Here is a 17,705-nt window from a genome sequence, read left to right on the forward strand (position 1 = left end):
ACGGCTGGATGGCAAGGCACATGGTAGCTGAAGTTAGACAGGTGGTGGCCAGAGCAGGGAAGAAAGTACGGGGCAAGCTATGTATCCAAAGACGTGGTTACCGATAGCAGGCAACTACGACTGAATTGTAGCAAATGCTATTACGTGGACCACTATGTACTGAAGAGGTGGTCGCCAAGACTAAACTAACTACGGAGTGGGCAAAGATACATGGTGGAATCGTCCTAGATCTTGGTACACCTTCGTATGCATGGCAGAATTGAGTCAACACATTTCCCAATCGGGCGGCACCGGCCATGTTACAGCAGTCATAGTCCCACAAATACTAAATGCTATACGAAGTATAGTGGATGAGTATGGAGTCACGATTTCTAAAACATGGAACGACACACAAATTAGGACTGAAGATTCCGTGTGAGTGACTATTGATTATCACCAAGAAATTACTCAGGCTCAACAAATTCGAGGCACTCCTCTCTCCAAGCCTAGTCCTTACAGCAATAAGGCGATTCACCGCGTGTACCCCCGCGGGAACCTAATTGTCGATCCTGACCTGAAACCCACCATTGATCTAAGTCAAAGCAAGGGCAAATAATGAGGGAGAACCCAGCAAAAAGCCAAGTGGACGATCTCCGCCCAGAACACCAACCCTAAATTTCCACATGGCGGCGCCATTCCTAGACTATGGAGTATGGTTACAACGAGCAAGAATCGTGCGGAATGTACGGAATGCAACCCGTCGGCTCTTGACAGGGCGAGAACTAGCCGGTGCTCGGGCCTGCTGTTCCTGAGATTGGATTGAAAAAAGGTTGAAAACAATCTGGGGATAGATCGGCGTCACAGTGCGTCCGCCGTCTACAGTCCTGGCCCTATCTTCATCCTCCCCGAGTGCCCCGGAAGAAGGGGGGGAGGAGATGATCTGCCATGTGCATGGGCCCTTGGGTAAGGGGGTTGGACCCCGCGATGCAGGAGAGCGGTTAACCAAGTGGCCGGGAAACAATATCCAGACTCTTTTCAATAAAATATAGTTTGAAGTTTGAACTGTACAGGAGTGCCTGTAGGGAGTTGTATAGGGCCCGGGGCAGGGGAATAACTTCAATGATCCCCGCTAGCCGACCCCGTTTGCCGAGCCGCTAGATTGTTTAACAGCCATCTATGAACTCTGTACTCCGTATGAAGGAGACCAGACATAGCCTGCCATGCACGATGCAGGGTGGCAAATAGTGTCCTCCCCGAGCGATCGGAACTGCACGGTCGGTGCAGGGCACTATTATACTTACTACCGGGTTGGTGGGAACGATGAGACGATGAAACTCTGGAACTATAGATCTGTGGGGCTTAACATGTCTTGACACTATGAGTATGACCCATAGGAACCTGCCTTCAGGGCGCGGAGAAAATCTAAAAAATACCTAAATAGGCAAGGGACCCCCGTCTTGAGTTTTTCTACGGAGTACATACTGTACCATCCCCCCGGGATACGAACATTAAACACATGTGCACCTGGTTGACCACGATCAGGGATCCTCGCGTGGCAATCTAGTTTTCAAATTGCTTCTTGTTTCATTGCTTCTTCCTTCGGAACGAGTGCATTCTGCATCGGATAACAGGGGTTTAAGTCACGCGGCTTGACTAGTCGGCAGTTAGTAACAATCTAACCAGCGTTGTCCCAACCTCACCGACTCCCAAATAGATCATGCATAGACAATAGGCTGAATTCAATTTTGATTTCCCTCACGATGAAGTCGATCACCCATCTACAGTATCCTGAATCTGATATCCGAAAGGGCCGTTGGAATGGAATAAAACGGGGACACTATTTAGCGCGAATCCAGCGTGACGGGTCCGATCCTAGTCGTCGGTCCATTGTTAGGGGTGGATCGGGGGCTGAACAGGAAAATTTTTACTGTATGGGAGCATTGGGAGGAGATTCAGGGACATGGGAAAACTTTACCACTGCTCGAGGATCCGTTCCAGATTTTTTCATGCCGAATATAAGGCGGCGATTCTCACAATAGCTCTCAACTATTACAATGAAAGGCCTTGAAATTGTACCTTTTGAGTACAGTGTTATTATGCAAGGCGCTCAGCCGTTGATGATGATGACGTCATGCGGCTGTCGGGATCAAGCGGGAAGGGCAACAAGCCTCACAGCCTTGTTTAGGAAGGTGTCATTTAGTCAGGCACCTCTCGTACTCCTACTTAATACGGTGAGCACTTTTTTTGTGCATACTTGTTATTTAGGTGGATACCAGGAGCTTATGGCAGCTCTGTTGAGAGTCTCAGTGCTTCGTTGCTAGTAAGTATATTTATCTGCGTATACCATCCATACCCAGCTGGACCTGGTAAACGCGGCAGCCTGGGGCTATATCAATCTCGCCACGACTGCGTGTACAATTATCCACCTCGACGAGATAGGCTCACCATTCTATCGTAGAATGAAGGAGTCTGCAACTATGCCGACGAAGACTCACCGACTGTTTCGACGTGGTCGGCCTTTCCCGTGACAGAGACTCGCTTAGGAGCCTGCTCAGCCAGAACAACCCGGTCGCCGAAGGAAGCGGCGACTTCTTCAAGAGTCTTTTGCTTGGTTTCACTACACAGATGTGTAAGATTTTAGTAAATGCGTCTCGTCCCGTCCCGTGAGGCGGTAGTAAGGGAAATAAAGTGATGGGGATACATACGGGAAGAAAAAGTATGCAATGACAAGAAAAAAGGCCGAGCATACTACAAACACGTAGTAGTAATTCTCGTGAATAGTAGCAAAAGCGCTCGGTCCGGCTTCGGTGACTATGTTGGGAATTTGCATCAGCGATCATTATCATATCAATCTGAGGTCAGATTCAGGGCTGAAAGTGAAAAGGCTCTCTTACTGGCAACATTAACGATGAAGTGTGACGCTGCTGCGAGACCCATCACTTTGCTTCTTAGCGCTATGGGCAGGACTTCTGCGCCGTACAGCCAGGTCGTACTGTTAAGCATACCATCTAGAAGGAAGCCCATGAGTCAGCGATCCATGCACAAACCTACACTGTCCCAAGAAACTGATTCATCATTCCCCAGATCCTGGCCAGCCAGCGGCCTTGGTCCACTTACAGTAGCACACGACGAAGAGGTAAATTCCCAGAATAGCAAAGCCCTTGCCGACCCGGTTATTCGTATTCTGGAACTCGCGCTGCATGACAGCGGCGTAGATCTCGATGAGAACGATACCCGCCAATCCGGTGATCAGCATCCTATACGTTTTGTCAGTTTTGATTTACTAGAATGAAGCCAATACCGATCTCATGATTCAGGTGCTTCATGCTATGCTCCACATCTGCATGGCGGGTCACGTACTTGCGGCGGCCCCACTGGTCCGTCAGAAACCTTGTGGTGATGGCGTTGGAGCAGAAAGCGATGGTGCCGTAGACGGCGGCCAGGGCGAGAATCGAGTGCGAGTCGATGCCGAGAGATTTGTACAGGATTGCTGCAGATTGGATTTAGTTCCTGGTTTCTACTAATCGGAGTTATGAGATATCAGAGATCAGCATAGGCGATACTCACTTTGATAGTACTGCGGGGGGAGAAAGATTAGCATAATGTTCTTAGAGTGGATCGTTCAGTGTCGTAGCGGGGTATAGACCAACATACCTGAATTACATTGACACCAGTCAGACTAGTCATCGTCTGCACTGCAATGGATCTGTCATCGAAGTCGGTCAGTCACTGATACGCTACAACAACCCGTCTCCCTGCTTCACTTCCCCCCAACATGAAGTGATACATACACCAACACCCGACGACGGAAAAGTTTCCAAATCTCCCGATAACTTTTAATCTCCCTCTCCATCTCATACTCAATCTGCGCCTGCATCTGCACAAACTCCTCCTCGACCTCATGCAGATTCACGCCACGTCGAATGCGCGAAAACTCGTTTCGGGCCTCTTCAATCTTCCCGTTACGAATTAACTGACGCGGTGAGTTGGGCATGAACGTCGCCAAGCCGACGAACATGATCACACCCCAGGGAATCTGGATACCCAATGGGAGACGCCATTGCACGGGACCATAGGAGGCATAGCTGCAAGCGAAGCCGACCCAGTTGGACACCATGGTACCGAAGGAGATGCCACAGCCGGAGATACCACCGATCAGACCGCGGAAGCGTGGGTCGGATATCTCGCTGAGGTAGATGGGCACTGTGGCGACCATGCCGCTGGATGGTTTGTAGTTAGCAGGGTGCAATGAGGCCGTTGATTTCGAGTATCAACTGCTGGATGGGGGACTTACCCAACTGCGTAGCCGGCTAGCACGCGGCCAGCGAGGAACATGCCGATGTTGATAGAGGCAGTCTGGATGACGGTGCCAATGGTCACGATCACACACATCAGTTGCATGAACCGGATGCGCCCGAGTTTATCACCGATGAATGTCTGTGTTAGGGCACCACCGGCCTCGCCGGCGATATACACGGCCACCACCTGAAGAGTAATTAGTCAGGGTGGACTCGATGGTAGATAGAATTCCATTGATCCGTGATTGGGTGGGACATACAGCTCCTGTCAAGCCATGGGAAGGCTTGTGCATATAATCAATCCAACTCTGGTGTGCAATAGCTGGAGCAAGTATTAGTCTTCTGCACTACCCTCCGATTCACACAGACCAGGTTACTCACTCGTCGTCGCGATACCCGTATCAAACCCCTGCGTCCAGATCAGCCCAGCTCCCAAAGATCAATTCTACAACTTCGAAGGACATGCACATACAAACAAAAAAGTGCCGATGGCAGCGAAGAACGCAATACCCAGCGAATACCACATCGCCATAATGAAAACAGGTCTGACAGACAAATCCAATACAAGCGAGCCCAGGAAAGGTTAGAAGATGACTAGACTAGTCCAGGAGTCTAGTACGTTTGCCAGAGCAGACTGCAGAATGACCAGAACGACCAGGATGTCCAGCTCTGTTATCTAGCAACAGCCAGCGGCATTCATCCGAGCAACCGAGGAAGGATCACAGGATGTCTGTACAACCTAACAAGACGGCCGAGTTGGCTCGGAGATCGGCCGAGTTGGCAATGATATGCTGGGGATGCGGGGGTGGACGGGTCGAGATGCGCCGACGATACGAGACAAGACAAAAACTGGGTTTTGCACTGAGGATTCGTCGAGTAAGCGCTCTTCAATGGCGAGATGATTGACTCGGGATTGCCTCTTTGAGATAGCGCGTGGCTTTTGAATGAAATCCCGGGGCAAGATGCTTGTGCATTGATGAGTTTGGGGGATTTGCTTGGCGTGGGGGGAGGACAAAGTGCGGGGGGTTGTCCGAACCGGATGACTCGTCTTTCTTTACGGAGTCATGATTGGCCTGTCTGTGGTTGTGTGACGGGTAAAAGGGCGTGGGGAGATATTTACTTTGCTTGCGATTAGAAATCACGGTGAGTTGGTGAGTTAGGATGTTGGAATCCTTCCGAGTTGAGGAGTCGATGAGCGCGGTGGCTTGGTTGTAGAGGTCGGTGTTACTTATACAGGAAAAAATTATAGTACCAAGCATGAGGTCAAGGGATATTTCTTCTCCTTGCTGTTCAAGTGCTTCTTTAGGCGAAAACCCGCCATCACGAAGAATGAAAAAGTGGATCGGCTAAGGAGACTAGAACAGGACCCTTGTTGGAAATACCGAATTACATTGACAGGCAGTGATCACCCATCACACTGAACGGAAATTTAATGGCTCATTGTTGCTTCAAACGTAAAATAAACATCAACTTGACAGGCCTGTCACTCAAGGGTCCACTTCTCCAAGGGCCGTTGGTCCTTCCTAATCCACACAATGATGATCTTGTCTCAGGCTAGACTAAGGTTGTTCTTCCTTCTTGTTATTGCATGAGGCCGGGATCAAGTCCTACCTTAGTCATACTATACCAGCAGTCGTTATAACTCTTTCAAAGCCAAAAGAAACTATGTAGAAAGGAGGGCACGATGTCATGCTCACCACAGGAGTAGGAGGAAGTCTGTGGACACTCTGCTGCAAGGTCTACAACACAAAGGAGGACCAGGCTGTAAGGCCTCATTTTCATCTGCCAGCCATCACCTAGATGAATAGTACACAGGCATGATCTCTACAAAAGAGAGATGTGGAAATCCACATGCCAGTCGCACCAGTGGTCTACGGGTCAATCGCAACGAATTTGGGCCTCAAAAGAGTGCAACGCCAGACAACAGACATCCACATCAAGCTTAGGGACCCCTACCAAAGCAGCGGGATTTACCATGTGGAAAAGGCAAGTAGAAAAGAAGAAGACTCGTATCAGGTAGTCATCGAGTTGTTTTTGAAGATATGAATTCCTATTTCATTTTTCCATTGCCACCATCATATGACCTCCACAAAAACAGCGGAGTGTCTGTGCAATGCAGGAAACCCAGAAGCCGAACAAGGAAATCGAACGCTTAGAAGACGAGAGCAGCACCCTTGGTCTTCTTGTCACCACTGTAGAGGAGAGAAAAAAGTCATTAGTCAGAGGTCCATATTAAGAATCCAGGAGACCGGATCCAATCCCCCGATGCGGTCGAAAGTATAGATGAAACATACCCAAGCTCGAAGTGCTTGCAGCGCTTGAGAGCGAGCTGCTTCTTGGCCTTGCAGGCAGTGCACTCGAGGCGGAGGACAACCTTCTTGGTGGTCTTGGCCTTCTTGTGGAAGACGGGCTTGGTCTGACCACCGTAACCGCTCTGCTTCCGGTCATAACGACGCTTACCCTGGGCGTACAGGGAGGCCTATTTTTTTTTGGAATCGCACGTTAGAGTTGTTATTCTGTGTGTCGGTCGACGGCAGTACGGTGTGGACCGCGGCCTCGAACAGCGGGAGGGGGATCGGTTCTCACCTTGCCAGCCTTGTACTGGGTGACCTTGTGCTGGGTGTGCTTGTGGCACTCCCTGCCCTTGCAGTAGGTCCGGCGGGTTTTGGGAATGTTGACCTATTCGCGAGAGAGATTCGTGAGCTAGTGTCCGTGCGAAGGTGAAGAAAATGTGCCAGTGCAGGTTGCTTGTGTCTTGTGGGTCTGATCTTCGAAAATGTTGCGGTCGCGGAGATTTATTTGTTGACAAAAGTGATCTCGACAAAGAATTTCTTGATGTTGACGGACTCGTGGAGCAGGATTGTTCTCGGTTGCGTGAAATTTTCGAGATTCCGTCCCCTCCATCGTGCGGTGCTCGCGTTCGGTCTTGGCCTCCCGATCGCATTTCCAACTTGGTCGATGGGTTAGATATCGTGTCGCGTTCTCAGGGAATTCCGGTAATATTTCCAGGTGGACGGTAAATCCGCAGTGTTGGCGAATATCGGTCGGTCGTCAACTTTCACGGCGTCGAGTTCGGCCACACAAGTCCGTATCTTCCCATTCCCACAATATCTCCACGACGTCGGAACAATTTTCGATCGATCAAGACTTCATGGCACAGCAACCTGAAGCACAGAGGGTAAATAGCCTTACCATTTTGACTGGGTTGCCGGATAGCGAGGTGGTGGTCGTTGGATTGTCGCTTGTCGGAGAAGAACCAGCGGACAAGTGTGGTTGTGGGATTTCGTTCGCTTAGTGCCCTATTCGGTCATGCGCTTAGCCTAATTGGGTTACCCCGCCAAGACTTGAGGATGAGTCATCATATCCAGAGGGCCGCATTGCCCGATTGGGAAGCTACACTTTAACCTACTAAACTAAAAAATGATGGGACCATTCATTCTATTATTGCAGAATGAAGTGGGCAATAATTTATTGGAAACCCTTGCCAATTATGATACTTTCACCCTTTCCATACCAGGACCGTCCCTTCATCAACTCCAATCCTTTCTCCTGTCCTACTACCCACTCGCCTCGCGACGGATCACCAAATCGCTTCCAATGATCTGATCTCAATTCTTGATTGATATCCTCGATTGTAGCGACCAGCTCTTGAGCCCTTTTGTGAAAGAGATCAGACCCTCCAGACTCCCTCTCAGACCATCCAACTGGGCGCACAAATCGTGCAATTGTGACATGGGCTGATGGCACCGTGTACCGTGCCTCCAGCTGGCAACCAGCTTCAGTCACGATATCATAGAGATCACTGCGTAGATACTGATACGAGTAGCTCTTGTTTGACTTTCCATCGACCTCACGATCCCTGTCTTCCACAGCAGGGATGAAGCTCAAGGCCAAGGCCGAAGCATCATAGCTGACAATCGGGCGTACCAACCGAGCACGGTGACTTAGCGTGTAGTTGACAATATCTTGCAAGGACGTGTTCTCCTTAAGGAACTTTTCAAGCTCGTTCACCTCGGCGAGAGTCCGTGCTGGCAGCATCTCCAGCGTAGTCATATGGAGATGGTCCGAAGGGGTGAGCCAAAGGCCTATAGCATAGCCCCGCGTTAGCTCCATTGTTTACCCTGTATGGCCGAACCGGCACGACTCACAGGGTCCTGCTATCGGTGCAAGAATTTGCTGTATTTCATCAATCAATTCCCGGATATGTCGTGGGGGTCGAGACCAAAGGGATAGATTGTTCCTCGGGTCGACATATTGGGTGAGACCCTGTTTGGCCTCGAGGACTTGGTGCAGGATCTCGTCGAATTGCCATTGTTGAAAGCTGGGATTGAGAATGAGATTCTTGAATTTTGCGTTCCGGGCTGATCGGTGCTTTTCAAAAGCTTGTTGTACTTTTTCCTGTGAGGTCGGTCAGTCGGGTCATCGATGCCAGTGTGGGGGTTCAAGGAATTTACCGCGTCGTTCTCACATGCGATGATCAACTGCTTGAACACATTAGATTGTACTAGTGCGGGTTCTTGATGAGTTTCAATGGTCATAATCGGTGTTTCCAGTGAGTTGTGTTGTTGTTGAATACCTATGGCAACAGGGTTGATAAACCAACCCCACGGATATATATCGGTACCTGGTGGAGGTAGGTTGCGCTGGCGCCGATCGTCCTATGTGGCGGGCATGCAAGACGGAAAACGCGAATATTAGGGAAATCCCACGAGATATACCTACCGGGCATGTTCTTAGTTTTATTATTCTATCTTTTCTTGAAATATTTCCCAGCAATTTTCTACTTTCCAATACTTAGACATACCAAAGGCACCAAATTAGAAGAGTTTGCACAACAATCGACACTGCGCTGGCTGCAGACATTATGCCCGGTTTTGGTTAGGAACAGGGAGAATTTCAAGCATGCAAGATCACAAAGTAGTCATTTAAAGTATTTAAATCACCTCTTACCGAAATGAAAGAAAGTCGCCTATACAACTGTAGAAGAAGGATTACCCAGCCTCATTATCAATCAGGCAATAAGGCCATTGGCCCCACCAAAACCCCGCCAACGCGGCTCTCTCTTCCTCCCCTTCCAGACCCTCATTGACACTCACGACTCCTGTCATCACCGACACTACAATTACAGCGATCTACCCGTCTACCTACATCTCCTCTACCACTGAATCCAAACCCATCGCACCATCACCATGTTGATCAAGTAAGTGGTGGCTCCGCTCTGGTCCCGCGCCCTACAATTGCATCATCGCCGGCCCGAGACAAGGAAACACCAGAGCAGCTTGGCAACTAACATTTTACACTCACAAGGGTCCGCACACTCACCGGCAAGGAGATCGAGCTCGATATCGAGCCTGATTACAAGGTGAGACTCACAACGCCCGTATACCTACGAGAACCTCGCGCCGGAAAGGCTTCATCGGACGATCCGACAATCAGCTGCGCTCCGAGTGCAACATACCTAATAGTTACACGGACTGACATTCCTTGGTGGAAATAGGTCTCCCGTATAAAGGAGCGCGTCGAGGAGAAGGAGGGTATCCCTCCAGTTCAGCAGCGACTTATCTTCGGCGGCAAGCAAATGTACGTTTCCCCGCCATTTCCCATACACAAAGAGAGCTAGCTCTTCAATCACTCGTGTCTTTTGATGAGAATCGCCCCCGGCTAACATGTTCACTTCTTACTGCTAGGGCGGACGACAAAACGGCGGCTGAATACAACCTCGAGGGTGGCGCTACGCTTCACCTTGTCCTCGCCCTCCGTGGTGGATGCGACGCGATGTAATCAGTTATTCTCTCCCCTACCCTATGTTAAGATACCATTTTTACTTTGAGCAATGTGATTCAAAATTGAGGTTGCTGCTCTCGTGCGGAACCGCTTGCATTCGAGCCGTGCACTTTGTTTTCCTCGAGGCCGGGCATTTCCATATCGTGGAGGGTGGTAGACTTGGTAGGATTTGAGGCCTTTGATGAGTATGGGCAGGATGCTTTGCGCCTGTTGGCATCTTTTTGCGAAAAGAATGTCCTGGTAAATCGTGTCTCCCCGAAGATGAAGATTGCCACAAATTTGTTGCTCATCAAGTACACATTTCTATTGCTGAGACGAAGATTACGCTTGATATGATGAATGCATCAAAATTATCCCAAGAGAGATCCCCAAGATGTGCGGTGAAGATTCCATCCCACTGTCCAAGAAATTGATATCCAAGGCCCCATATCCAATGATCAGGATCACCTAAATAAAATTCCGTGCCCCCAGTGAACGCCGGGGAAAATGCATTATGTACAGATGCCAGTGGAAAGGAGGCCCAAAAGCAGGAAAAGACACGCTAAAGGGAAAGGAAAGAAAATGCAAATGTCAGACTACTCTCCTCTTCTTCGGTCGAAGGAAGATATCGACCTCTGTTCGTTTCCGGACGACAGCTGGACGGGCAGTGGGTTCAGACCCAGAGTTTTCTGCTCTACTAGCAGATGGACCATCAAAATTCGATGGTTTGGATGGTGATGATGAGGGAATCTGAGGAGGCGGAGACGTCGCCCTGCGCTTGGGGATAGCCCTTTTGACCGGCGAAGGAGCTTCCCTAGATGAGGCAGGAGAGCCATGAGAATTATAAGTATTATCCGTGGCAGCAGCCGCAGCCGATGATGAGGATGATGATGCATTTGGCCTCTGTGGCAATGGCTTTCCAGATTGAATAGCCTTCAATCTCGCCTCCCGCTCCGCCAGCGAAGACGAAACCCGTAGATCAGGTGCCGGACGAGCAGACGCAGAAGCCGCTCTCCCAGGCAAAGGCACCCGCCCGGGCGCAATAAGATGATGCTCACGCCGGAGCGTAGCTTGTTCCACCGGCCGCCGATGCTCCTCAATCAGCGACCGCGGCGCCTTCTTAATCTGCGTCGCCCTCGTACTGAGATGCTTCGTCGGCACCGCAAGCGCCGTATTCCTCTTCTGCGGCGCAAAAATAGCCGCCTTCTTCTTAGCCTCCGGCGCCGTAAGTCCACCAGACCGAGGTATATAAAGACCTCTTGACGCAACTCGCGGACGAGATGGGCGTGCGCCTCTGGGCAATTGGTTCATGACTTTTGGTTGGAGTTGGGCTCGCTCGGATTTGATTCCGTCAATGGCCATTTTCATTTTTGCGGCGTCGGCGTCGAGTTCGCGCTGGACTTCGGCTTGGAGGTCGCAGTATACTTCGTACCAGCGGTTTGTGTGTTTGGGGAGATCGTAGGTGTTCCAGCGGGGGATGTCGCGCTTGATGAGTTCGAGCCATATCTCTTGGTCTTCTTCGGCGAGTTGCGGGGATAGGAGTTCCATTGAATGCTATTTAGAGATGGGGTGAGATGTCAGTTGGGGGTTTCTTTTGTATGAAAGGGTATATAGGAATGTATTTCGTTGTTTCGCGGTGGGCTCGTAACGTACCAGTTTCTCTGGATTGTCGACTTTCATAAGGATGGGACGAACGAGGGTATACGGGAGATTCCCGATGTCTGTGAGCACTGCATAGAGACCAGAAGAATTAGCGATATAGTTCGGATATTATCATGTTAATCTGCTGGGTTATTCTTTCGCTCAATGCACTCACACTTGACATGCTTGATTGCCGTGGTCGTAGCCAGGTGTTTTAGCGATAGGGCCGGCATGGCTAGGACGGTATAGAAATCGACCGCGTGCTCTGTAATAGCAAGGGTGACATTGAATGAGAGCGAAGTGAGAAACCGGACGGGAGAATGATCTGGTGGTATATAGATCGATCTATCGAGGGCGTCGATCGAGTCGTGGACTCGGGGCTGGGGTTGGTGCTGCGGTCATCGGGATGAACAGGAAGGCCTGAGGCACAGCGGGCGGAGCATTGGCCTTACATGCGGGAGCTAATTGGCCGGAATGCGGAGGCAATGCGAGAGGTGTTGATGCTTCGTTGGCTCAATTGCATATCTATATCTGTACTATATAGATTCTACTAGGCTTTGGATGGAAAGAATCGAGCGGAAATCATTTTGCAAATTATGAATGTAGCGAAAATAGCTTGATGGCTTTCAGGGTATGTCGGAGTAGCCTAGAATGACGTACTGGTGGCAGTAGTAGTACTTGAAGAAATACTATCGATGGTCTCTATATCGAAAGGCCGTCTTAAACTAAATAAAGACCGACTGTATTTAGCACCACGACTTGATATTCTCTAATCAGATAGTAAGGACTAAATTCCATCTTTTCTGCACTTGACATATTCCCCCTCGTCGACCAACTGGTGACTGACCGTATCCCACGTGACGTACATCTCACAAACAAAGCAAACAGATAGCTGATAGCATCATGAGGGGCTGCGCTGGGGAATTCTTGACAACCCGTTAAACCACTTGAAAAGAGAATCTTCAAGAAACGAAAAGGTATGATCCTGTTCCTCAATATGCACTCTGTCTACCCTCTACTCTATGAACCATGTCCGAGCCCCAAAAATTGGCCTGGGTTGTAATTCACCAAGTCCAGCTCCATCTGCCCCTCTCTCTCCATACCATGATGATTTTGGATATGCATGCCCTGGGAGCTATACGAACCATTGAGATGAGACCTGTGATCTCCCCAAGTTGCGATTCTATCAGATCTCAATTTGTGACGTCACAAATACAACATTGCTTCCACTGCAATGGCTTCAAACCCAACTCTGACAATCATCTAGGTCAAACACAATGCCTCCCCGCTCCCAGCTTGAGATCAACACCTCCTCTGTCCTTCGCTTGGTGAAGGAGGAGGCCTCTTATCACCGCGAGGCAGTGGAGCAGGTTGAGCGTATCAAGAAGCTTGAGAACGACAAGAGTGAGGATGAGAATCGCGAGTATTTGTTGCAGCAGGAGGTATGTCTGATTTCCTCTGGGAGCTAGTGTTTCTCTTCGATATCCATTTATAATGCGACAAATATGAGTAATTGCTAATTTGAACAGCACCGGGCTCTGGAGGAGACCAAGAAGGTGTTCCCTTCTTTGAAGAAGAAGCTCGCCGAGACTGTGGCGGAACTGCAGTCCCTCATCGTGAGTTGTTCAAATCTCCTTCTTTTACGTGACCGGAGGTATATTGACTGTCATCTCCAGGCTGAGGAAGCTGCCAAGGGCTCTGAGAGCAATGTGGCCCATATCACCGCCGCAAAGGAGGCCATCGCACAGGCCAAGACCGCAGAGCGCGAGGTCTCTTGAACTGAGCTATTTTGATTAACGTCCGAGCGATGAAAAAAGAATTAATACCCAAAGGCTGATCAGCAATATCTGACTTATCGATTGAATGTATTCAAGAAAATTTCCCAATAGAACGCCCCCCGACCGAGACCGTAACACTCCAGGGCCAATAGTTAATGTACATGCGTAGATCCTCATCAGGAGATATCCATTCTCTCATCCGGCTCTTCACCCTCCTCGAGCTCATCCGATTGTTCTCCTGCATCCTCAGCAGTAATCTCTCCCTCGTCCGCCATGTTGGCATCTTCCCGATCCGAAGACCCATTCTCACCCTCTGCGCTGATGGCCTGCCGAAGTGGAGAGGCAGCCCCCGTTGCACCGGAGGGCTTCTCAACCTGTAACCGGCCACCCTCGTCCTGGCTGTGTTGTGACGAGGTCATGCTCTCACCCTCGGGGGAGAGGGCTGTTGGCAGCACTGGGCTTGCCTTTGGAGGTAGCATCGCCCTCATCGCCATCTTCACCCTCCTGCATGCCCTCTCGTCGCTCGACTTCTTCCTTCTCATCGCGAATCAAGCGGCGGAGCTGCATTCCCTCCTCCACAATCCGACCAAACTGTTCTCTCCGATCTGCCCACGTCGTCGCGTAGTCCTTGCTCTCCTTCTCCAGCTCCGTAATCTCCATTTGCAGTTTCTGCAAGTTCGCCTGCTGGTCCTCCCGCGGCTTCAGCAGGCGGTTGCTCGTAATCTTGTCCGCGAGGTCATCATAGGTCTTGCGCAGAGCGAGCAACCTTTGTGCCTCGTCTAATTGACTGCGGAGTTCGGTTGTGTTCTTGCGGACAGATTTCATTGTGTCCAAGATGGCCAGCTTCTCGGTTGCGTATCGTTGGCGCTCGGCCTCGTTGCTGTTGAGGAGGAACTGAATCCGGGCAATACTGCCTTCAAAGGCGGCGAAGTCGAGGGTTACATCTTCGCGAAACGTGCGCCAGTCTTCAAGACGCTTTTGCCTTTTGGCGTCCGGGCCTGCAACGGCATCGGCGTCGGATTCGTCGGGCGGAGGAGTGAGTGGGAGGGAGGCGTTGGAGACGGCGAGCGAGTCTGGGTTGAGAAGACGTTTGGAGATGCGCTTGAAGGGCTTTTCTTCGACGTTGAGGAGACGCGACTTGTGGAGGCCGTCTGTGACAACTGGAATGTTAGCCCTGAGAGCTGGTTGGTATGGGATTGGCATGAGATCTGACCTTCTTCTGGCTGGCCTAACAGCCCGTAGGAGGCCATTTTGGGATCAAAGTCGTGAATAATAGGATTGCAGTAGCTATGGTAAGCGTCAAGTTAGGACTAGATGGCCGTCCGAGATCAATACAGCGAGGGCGATCGGCGAGGCTGTGGCACTGGTGAGGGGGAGGAATCAGAAAAGTGAAGCCGAGCGGTCTGGCGGAGAATGCACAGCTGCTTTCCCCAGACATTCCTGTGCCCAGCAAGAGACCCGCGCCGCGACCCGCAATCCCACTTGCTGTCTCTCTCCAATTTGAAAGTCTACCCCCATTCCCCCAGACATTTGACATTTGAGACATTCAAAGCTTGTACTGTAGTCTGTTCCTCCACCGCTCCCCCCTATTGACTTCTATGATGACCGGCTGAGAGACTACGCCGCGCTCCGCATTTGACCCGCGCGTCCTTCCCCTCGTGACCTCAGGACCATTGCGCTGCGCGGCTTGCAACCTCATGGAACTTGTCGATCAAGTAGCTGTGACGAGCGTCTCAGTGGCTCGGTCGTTTCTACCCATCTTACAGCGGCGCGTGGTTTTCCTGTCGCCAACATGACGGAGATGTACTCGGGACTCCATGCGGGCCAGCGCTTCTCGTCCTTGGAGGAGTTCAAGACGGTGATTCGAAGTATATCTGTCCGACAGCATTGGGAGCTTCGTGTCATTCGAAGCAATAAGAAGAGTGTGGTGATTGGTTGTCGATCCTCGGCCAATTGCTACTTTCGTGTTGTTTGTCGCTCAAACAAGAACGCGACCTATATTACCAGCCTTCAAGATAGCCATAGTTGCCGAAGAAGTGCTGATTCACCAGCTGCAACACCAGCACGATCTGAAGCCTCGCATGTACGCTTCTTGCTGAGTGAAATTCCAAAGCTCTTCGATATGAAGAGCCGAATCAAAGGCCAGGACGTGGTGGACGCCGTCAAACGTTACCACGGATATGATATCTCCATGAGACAAGCACAACGCGCATTGACTAAATTGCAACCGCGCCAGGCTGATATGCAAGGCGAAAATACTTTGGATATGGATATGAGTACGGGTGAACAGTCGCCCGGGCCGTCCCTGGCTGAGTCGCCAGGCGAACCGGGACCATCATACCGAGATATCTCAGAAACTCGCTGGCTTCCAGACCATCTTCCACCTTCACTGATGGATGAAGCCTCTGTCAACGCTGCCGGGTCTCCAGACCCTGTAGCTGCACCACCGTTACAACCACCCCAAACTGCTCATTCTGTCCGACCTCCCCAAATTCCACAACCAGCATCCATTGGAACACCCAGTCAAACCGCACTCAGCAACGATACCCGTCCTATAATCTCACAGCAAGGGGTGGGATACACAACAGCTACTCCCTTGTCCGTTGCACCACCAGAGCATCCGAAACCACCTGGGTATGCCCAGCGGAACGACCACCCAGGGGTTCCCCAGATGGTTCTCACCAACTTCAAGATCGAGTTTACCTGTACGACCTGCGGCTCCCTTAACCAGAGCTTCTTCCCAAACCAGGGCAATGTCACTGGACCGGGCTATATGGGTCATCATGCCATGCACGAGCAGGCCGCTGTTCCGAGACATCCTGGTGCTGCACCCTCAAATGCGCCTGATGGGAGTAATAACGAGGTTCCTGAGGACGGCGGGTATACAGTCAATGCCCTCAATGCACGTGTTATGCAGAATGCTTGGGCCACTGGAGGGTTAGGGGTTCCCATTGGCCCCGCGAATACCTAATCATTGAATATGATACCAGCCTGTTTCGTTGTTCGCCTGCTCTTTTTACCAGATTCTACAATCCTCTTTGCTTCCTCTCATAGAGGCTTATGATGTCTTTCGATCGACGTGAAGCTTTTTGATATTTTGATAACTACTGCTGTCTGACATTCACTGGATTTTGGCCGGGGAACATTCGTTTGGGTGATACCCTGCTCTTGCTTTGTTGATGCATCTGAGAATAACCCTGATATTTACAGCACGGACATCCAATAAAAAACTGAGCGTTGGGGCTCAGCTAACTCTATTTTGATTTATGGCTGTCCCACGAGCTGGATAAATAGGAACTTGGAATGTTTGGCTACGATGATGACGAGACATGACAGTTGGAAACTGCTTACTTACTTTTTATTTTCCATGAGATACCATTCGTGTGCTTCGCACTGGCTTGACCATGCCAATTATTGGATTATCTTGACTTTGCTGCATGTTGATCCTTGTGCCCCCTACACTGGCCCACTTATAAACCACGGCTTCTCAGTAGGAAGAGAAAGGGATACCTCTACTTAACTGTGGAGCGGCGATTCTTAGCAAAGGGTTCAGTCCTGACGGATAGGTTGAAGAAAGATCGCCTCAAGAATTGCACTCTTAAGTTCTATGTTTGAGACGCCTGTGGCTTTGATCGTTTGCATACTATGCGCTACTCCGCAATATTAACCCACAAGAGGTTATATTCTGGCCCCATAGTGTGCACAATAATACTGTAAGATATGATCAGCCAGTGCATCAAGTCCTCGGCGGATACTTCTCCATTTCCCCGGAATTCGCATGGGGACCTTCTCCACATCCTGCACCAGCACTGCTGATCTTCCCCACAACAAAGCACACGCGTAAAATGACCTTGTCAAAGCTCATCTACCTCGAATTTAACATCATGCTCGAAAAGAAGAAAGCATTTGAGACTATAGGACCAATTTGGAGATCCATCAAAGCCACGCGAGCGCCACGACATGGGGCCAGTCCCGCGATCCTCAAGTCCCGACCCCTCCCAGCACCAGCAGCTAGATCTCGCCAACACAAAAGTGGCAAAATTCGGCAGTGAGGCAGGTAACTCAATTCCCGAAGCGAGCAGGAAGAGTGTCTCTCCATCACTTAGCCTGCATCACTTTGCTCTATCGGTTGAATCTACCCGCCCCCAGCTTTTCTCATCTACCAATGAGCCCACTCCTTGTTCAAGCATGACTCCTCCCCACGGGGAAGCTGGAGAGTCAATCCTGAATGCTGGCAGAACTACGC

General features: G+C 50.4%; 7 protein-coding genes across 7 annotated transcripts; 2 read left to right on the forward strand and 5 right to left on the reverse strand.

Moving 5' to 3' along the window:
- Positions 1-2,454: 2,454 nt before the first annotated feature.
- On the reverse strand, positions 2,455-4,809 carry hxt8 (uncharacterized protein; the record flags this gene model as incomplete). The annotated part of the gene is made up of 12 exons (XM_057152043.1): positions 2,455-2,596; positions 2,685-2,790; positions 2,874-2,987; positions 3,097-3,236; positions 3,340-3,469; positions 3,547-3,556; positions 3,634-3,685; positions 3,771-4,199; positions 4,274-4,464; positions 4,538-4,599; positions 4,659-4,686; positions 4,750-4,809. 12 exons carry the CDS (start codon positions 4,807-4,809, stop codon positions 2,455-2,457), a joined length of 1,464 nt encoding a protein of 487 aa, XP_057009848.1.
- Positions 4,810-6,429: 1,620 nt separating this feature from the next.
- N7473_006104 (60S ribosomal protein eL42) lies at positions 6,430-7,472 on the reverse strand (the record flags this gene model as incomplete). The annotated part of the gene is made up of 4 exons (XM_057152044.1): positions 6,430-6,469; positions 6,572-6,756; positions 6,864-6,956; positions 7,470-7,472. The coding sequence occupies 4 exons, from the start codon at positions 7,470-7,472 to the stop codon at positions 6,430-6,432; spliced, it is 321 nt and encodes a 106-aa protein (XP_057009849.1).
- A 273-nt stretch (positions 7,473-7,745) lies between these two features.
- Positions 7,746-8,815, reverse strand: N7473_006105 (uncharacterized protein; the record flags this gene model as incomplete). The annotated part of the gene is made up of 3 exons (XM_057152045.1): positions 7,746-8,362; positions 8,426-8,675; positions 8,732-8,815. 3 exons carry the CDS (start codon positions 8,813-8,815, stop codon positions 7,746-7,748), a joined length of 951 nt encoding a protein of 316 aa, XP_057009850.1.
- A 1,816-nt stretch (positions 8,816-10,631) lies between these two features.
- N7473_006106 (elongin A domain-containing protein) lies at positions 10,632-11,914 on the reverse strand (the record flags this gene model as incomplete). The annotated part of the gene is made up of 3 exons (XM_057152046.1): positions 10,632-11,594; positions 11,694-11,770; positions 11,857-11,914. 3 exons carry the CDS (start codon positions 11,912-11,914, stop codon positions 10,632-10,634), a joined length of 1,098 nt encoding a protein of 365 aa, XP_057009851.1.
- A 1,044-nt stretch (positions 11,915-12,958) lies between these two features.
- On the forward strand, positions 12,959-13,459 carry N7473_006107 (putative tubulin-specific chaperone Rbl2; the record flags this gene model as incomplete). The annotated part of the gene is made up of 3 exons (XM_057152047.1): positions 12,959-13,123; positions 13,211-13,297; positions 13,358-13,459. The coding sequence occupies 3 exons, from the start codon at positions 12,959-12,961 to the stop codon at positions 13,457-13,459; spliced, it is 354 nt and encodes a 117-aa protein (XP_057009852.1).
- Positions 13,460-13,635: 176 nt separating this feature from the next.
- On the reverse strand, positions 13,636-14,709 carry N7473_006108 (uncharacterized protein; the record flags this gene model as incomplete). The annotated part of the gene is made up of 3 exons (XM_057152048.1): positions 13,636-13,858; positions 13,887-14,610; positions 14,673-14,709. The coding sequence occupies 3 exons, from the start codon at positions 14,707-14,709 to the stop codon at positions 13,636-13,638; spliced, it is 984 nt and encodes a 327-aa protein (XP_057009853.1).
- A 542-nt stretch (positions 14,710-15,251) lies between these two features.
- On the forward strand, positions 15,252-16,430 carry N7473_006109 (uncharacterized protein; the record flags this gene model as incomplete). Its single annotated transcript, XM_057152049.1, has 1 exon — positions 15,252-16,430. One exon carries the CDS (start codon positions 15,252-15,254, stop codon positions 16,428-16,430), a length of 1,179 nt encoding a protein of 392 aa, XP_057009854.1.
- Positions 16,431-17,705: the final 1,275 nt, after the last annotated feature.

Source organism: Penicillium subrubescens, assembly GCF_028828155.1.
Source record: "Penicillium subrubescens strain IBT 31985 chromosome Unknown utg000004l_segment0_segment0, whole genome shotgun sequence".
Classification (NCBI taxonomy): domain Eukaryota; kingdom Fungi; phylum Ascomycota; class Eurotiomycetes; order Eurotiales; family Aspergillaceae; genus Penicillium; species Penicillium subrubescens.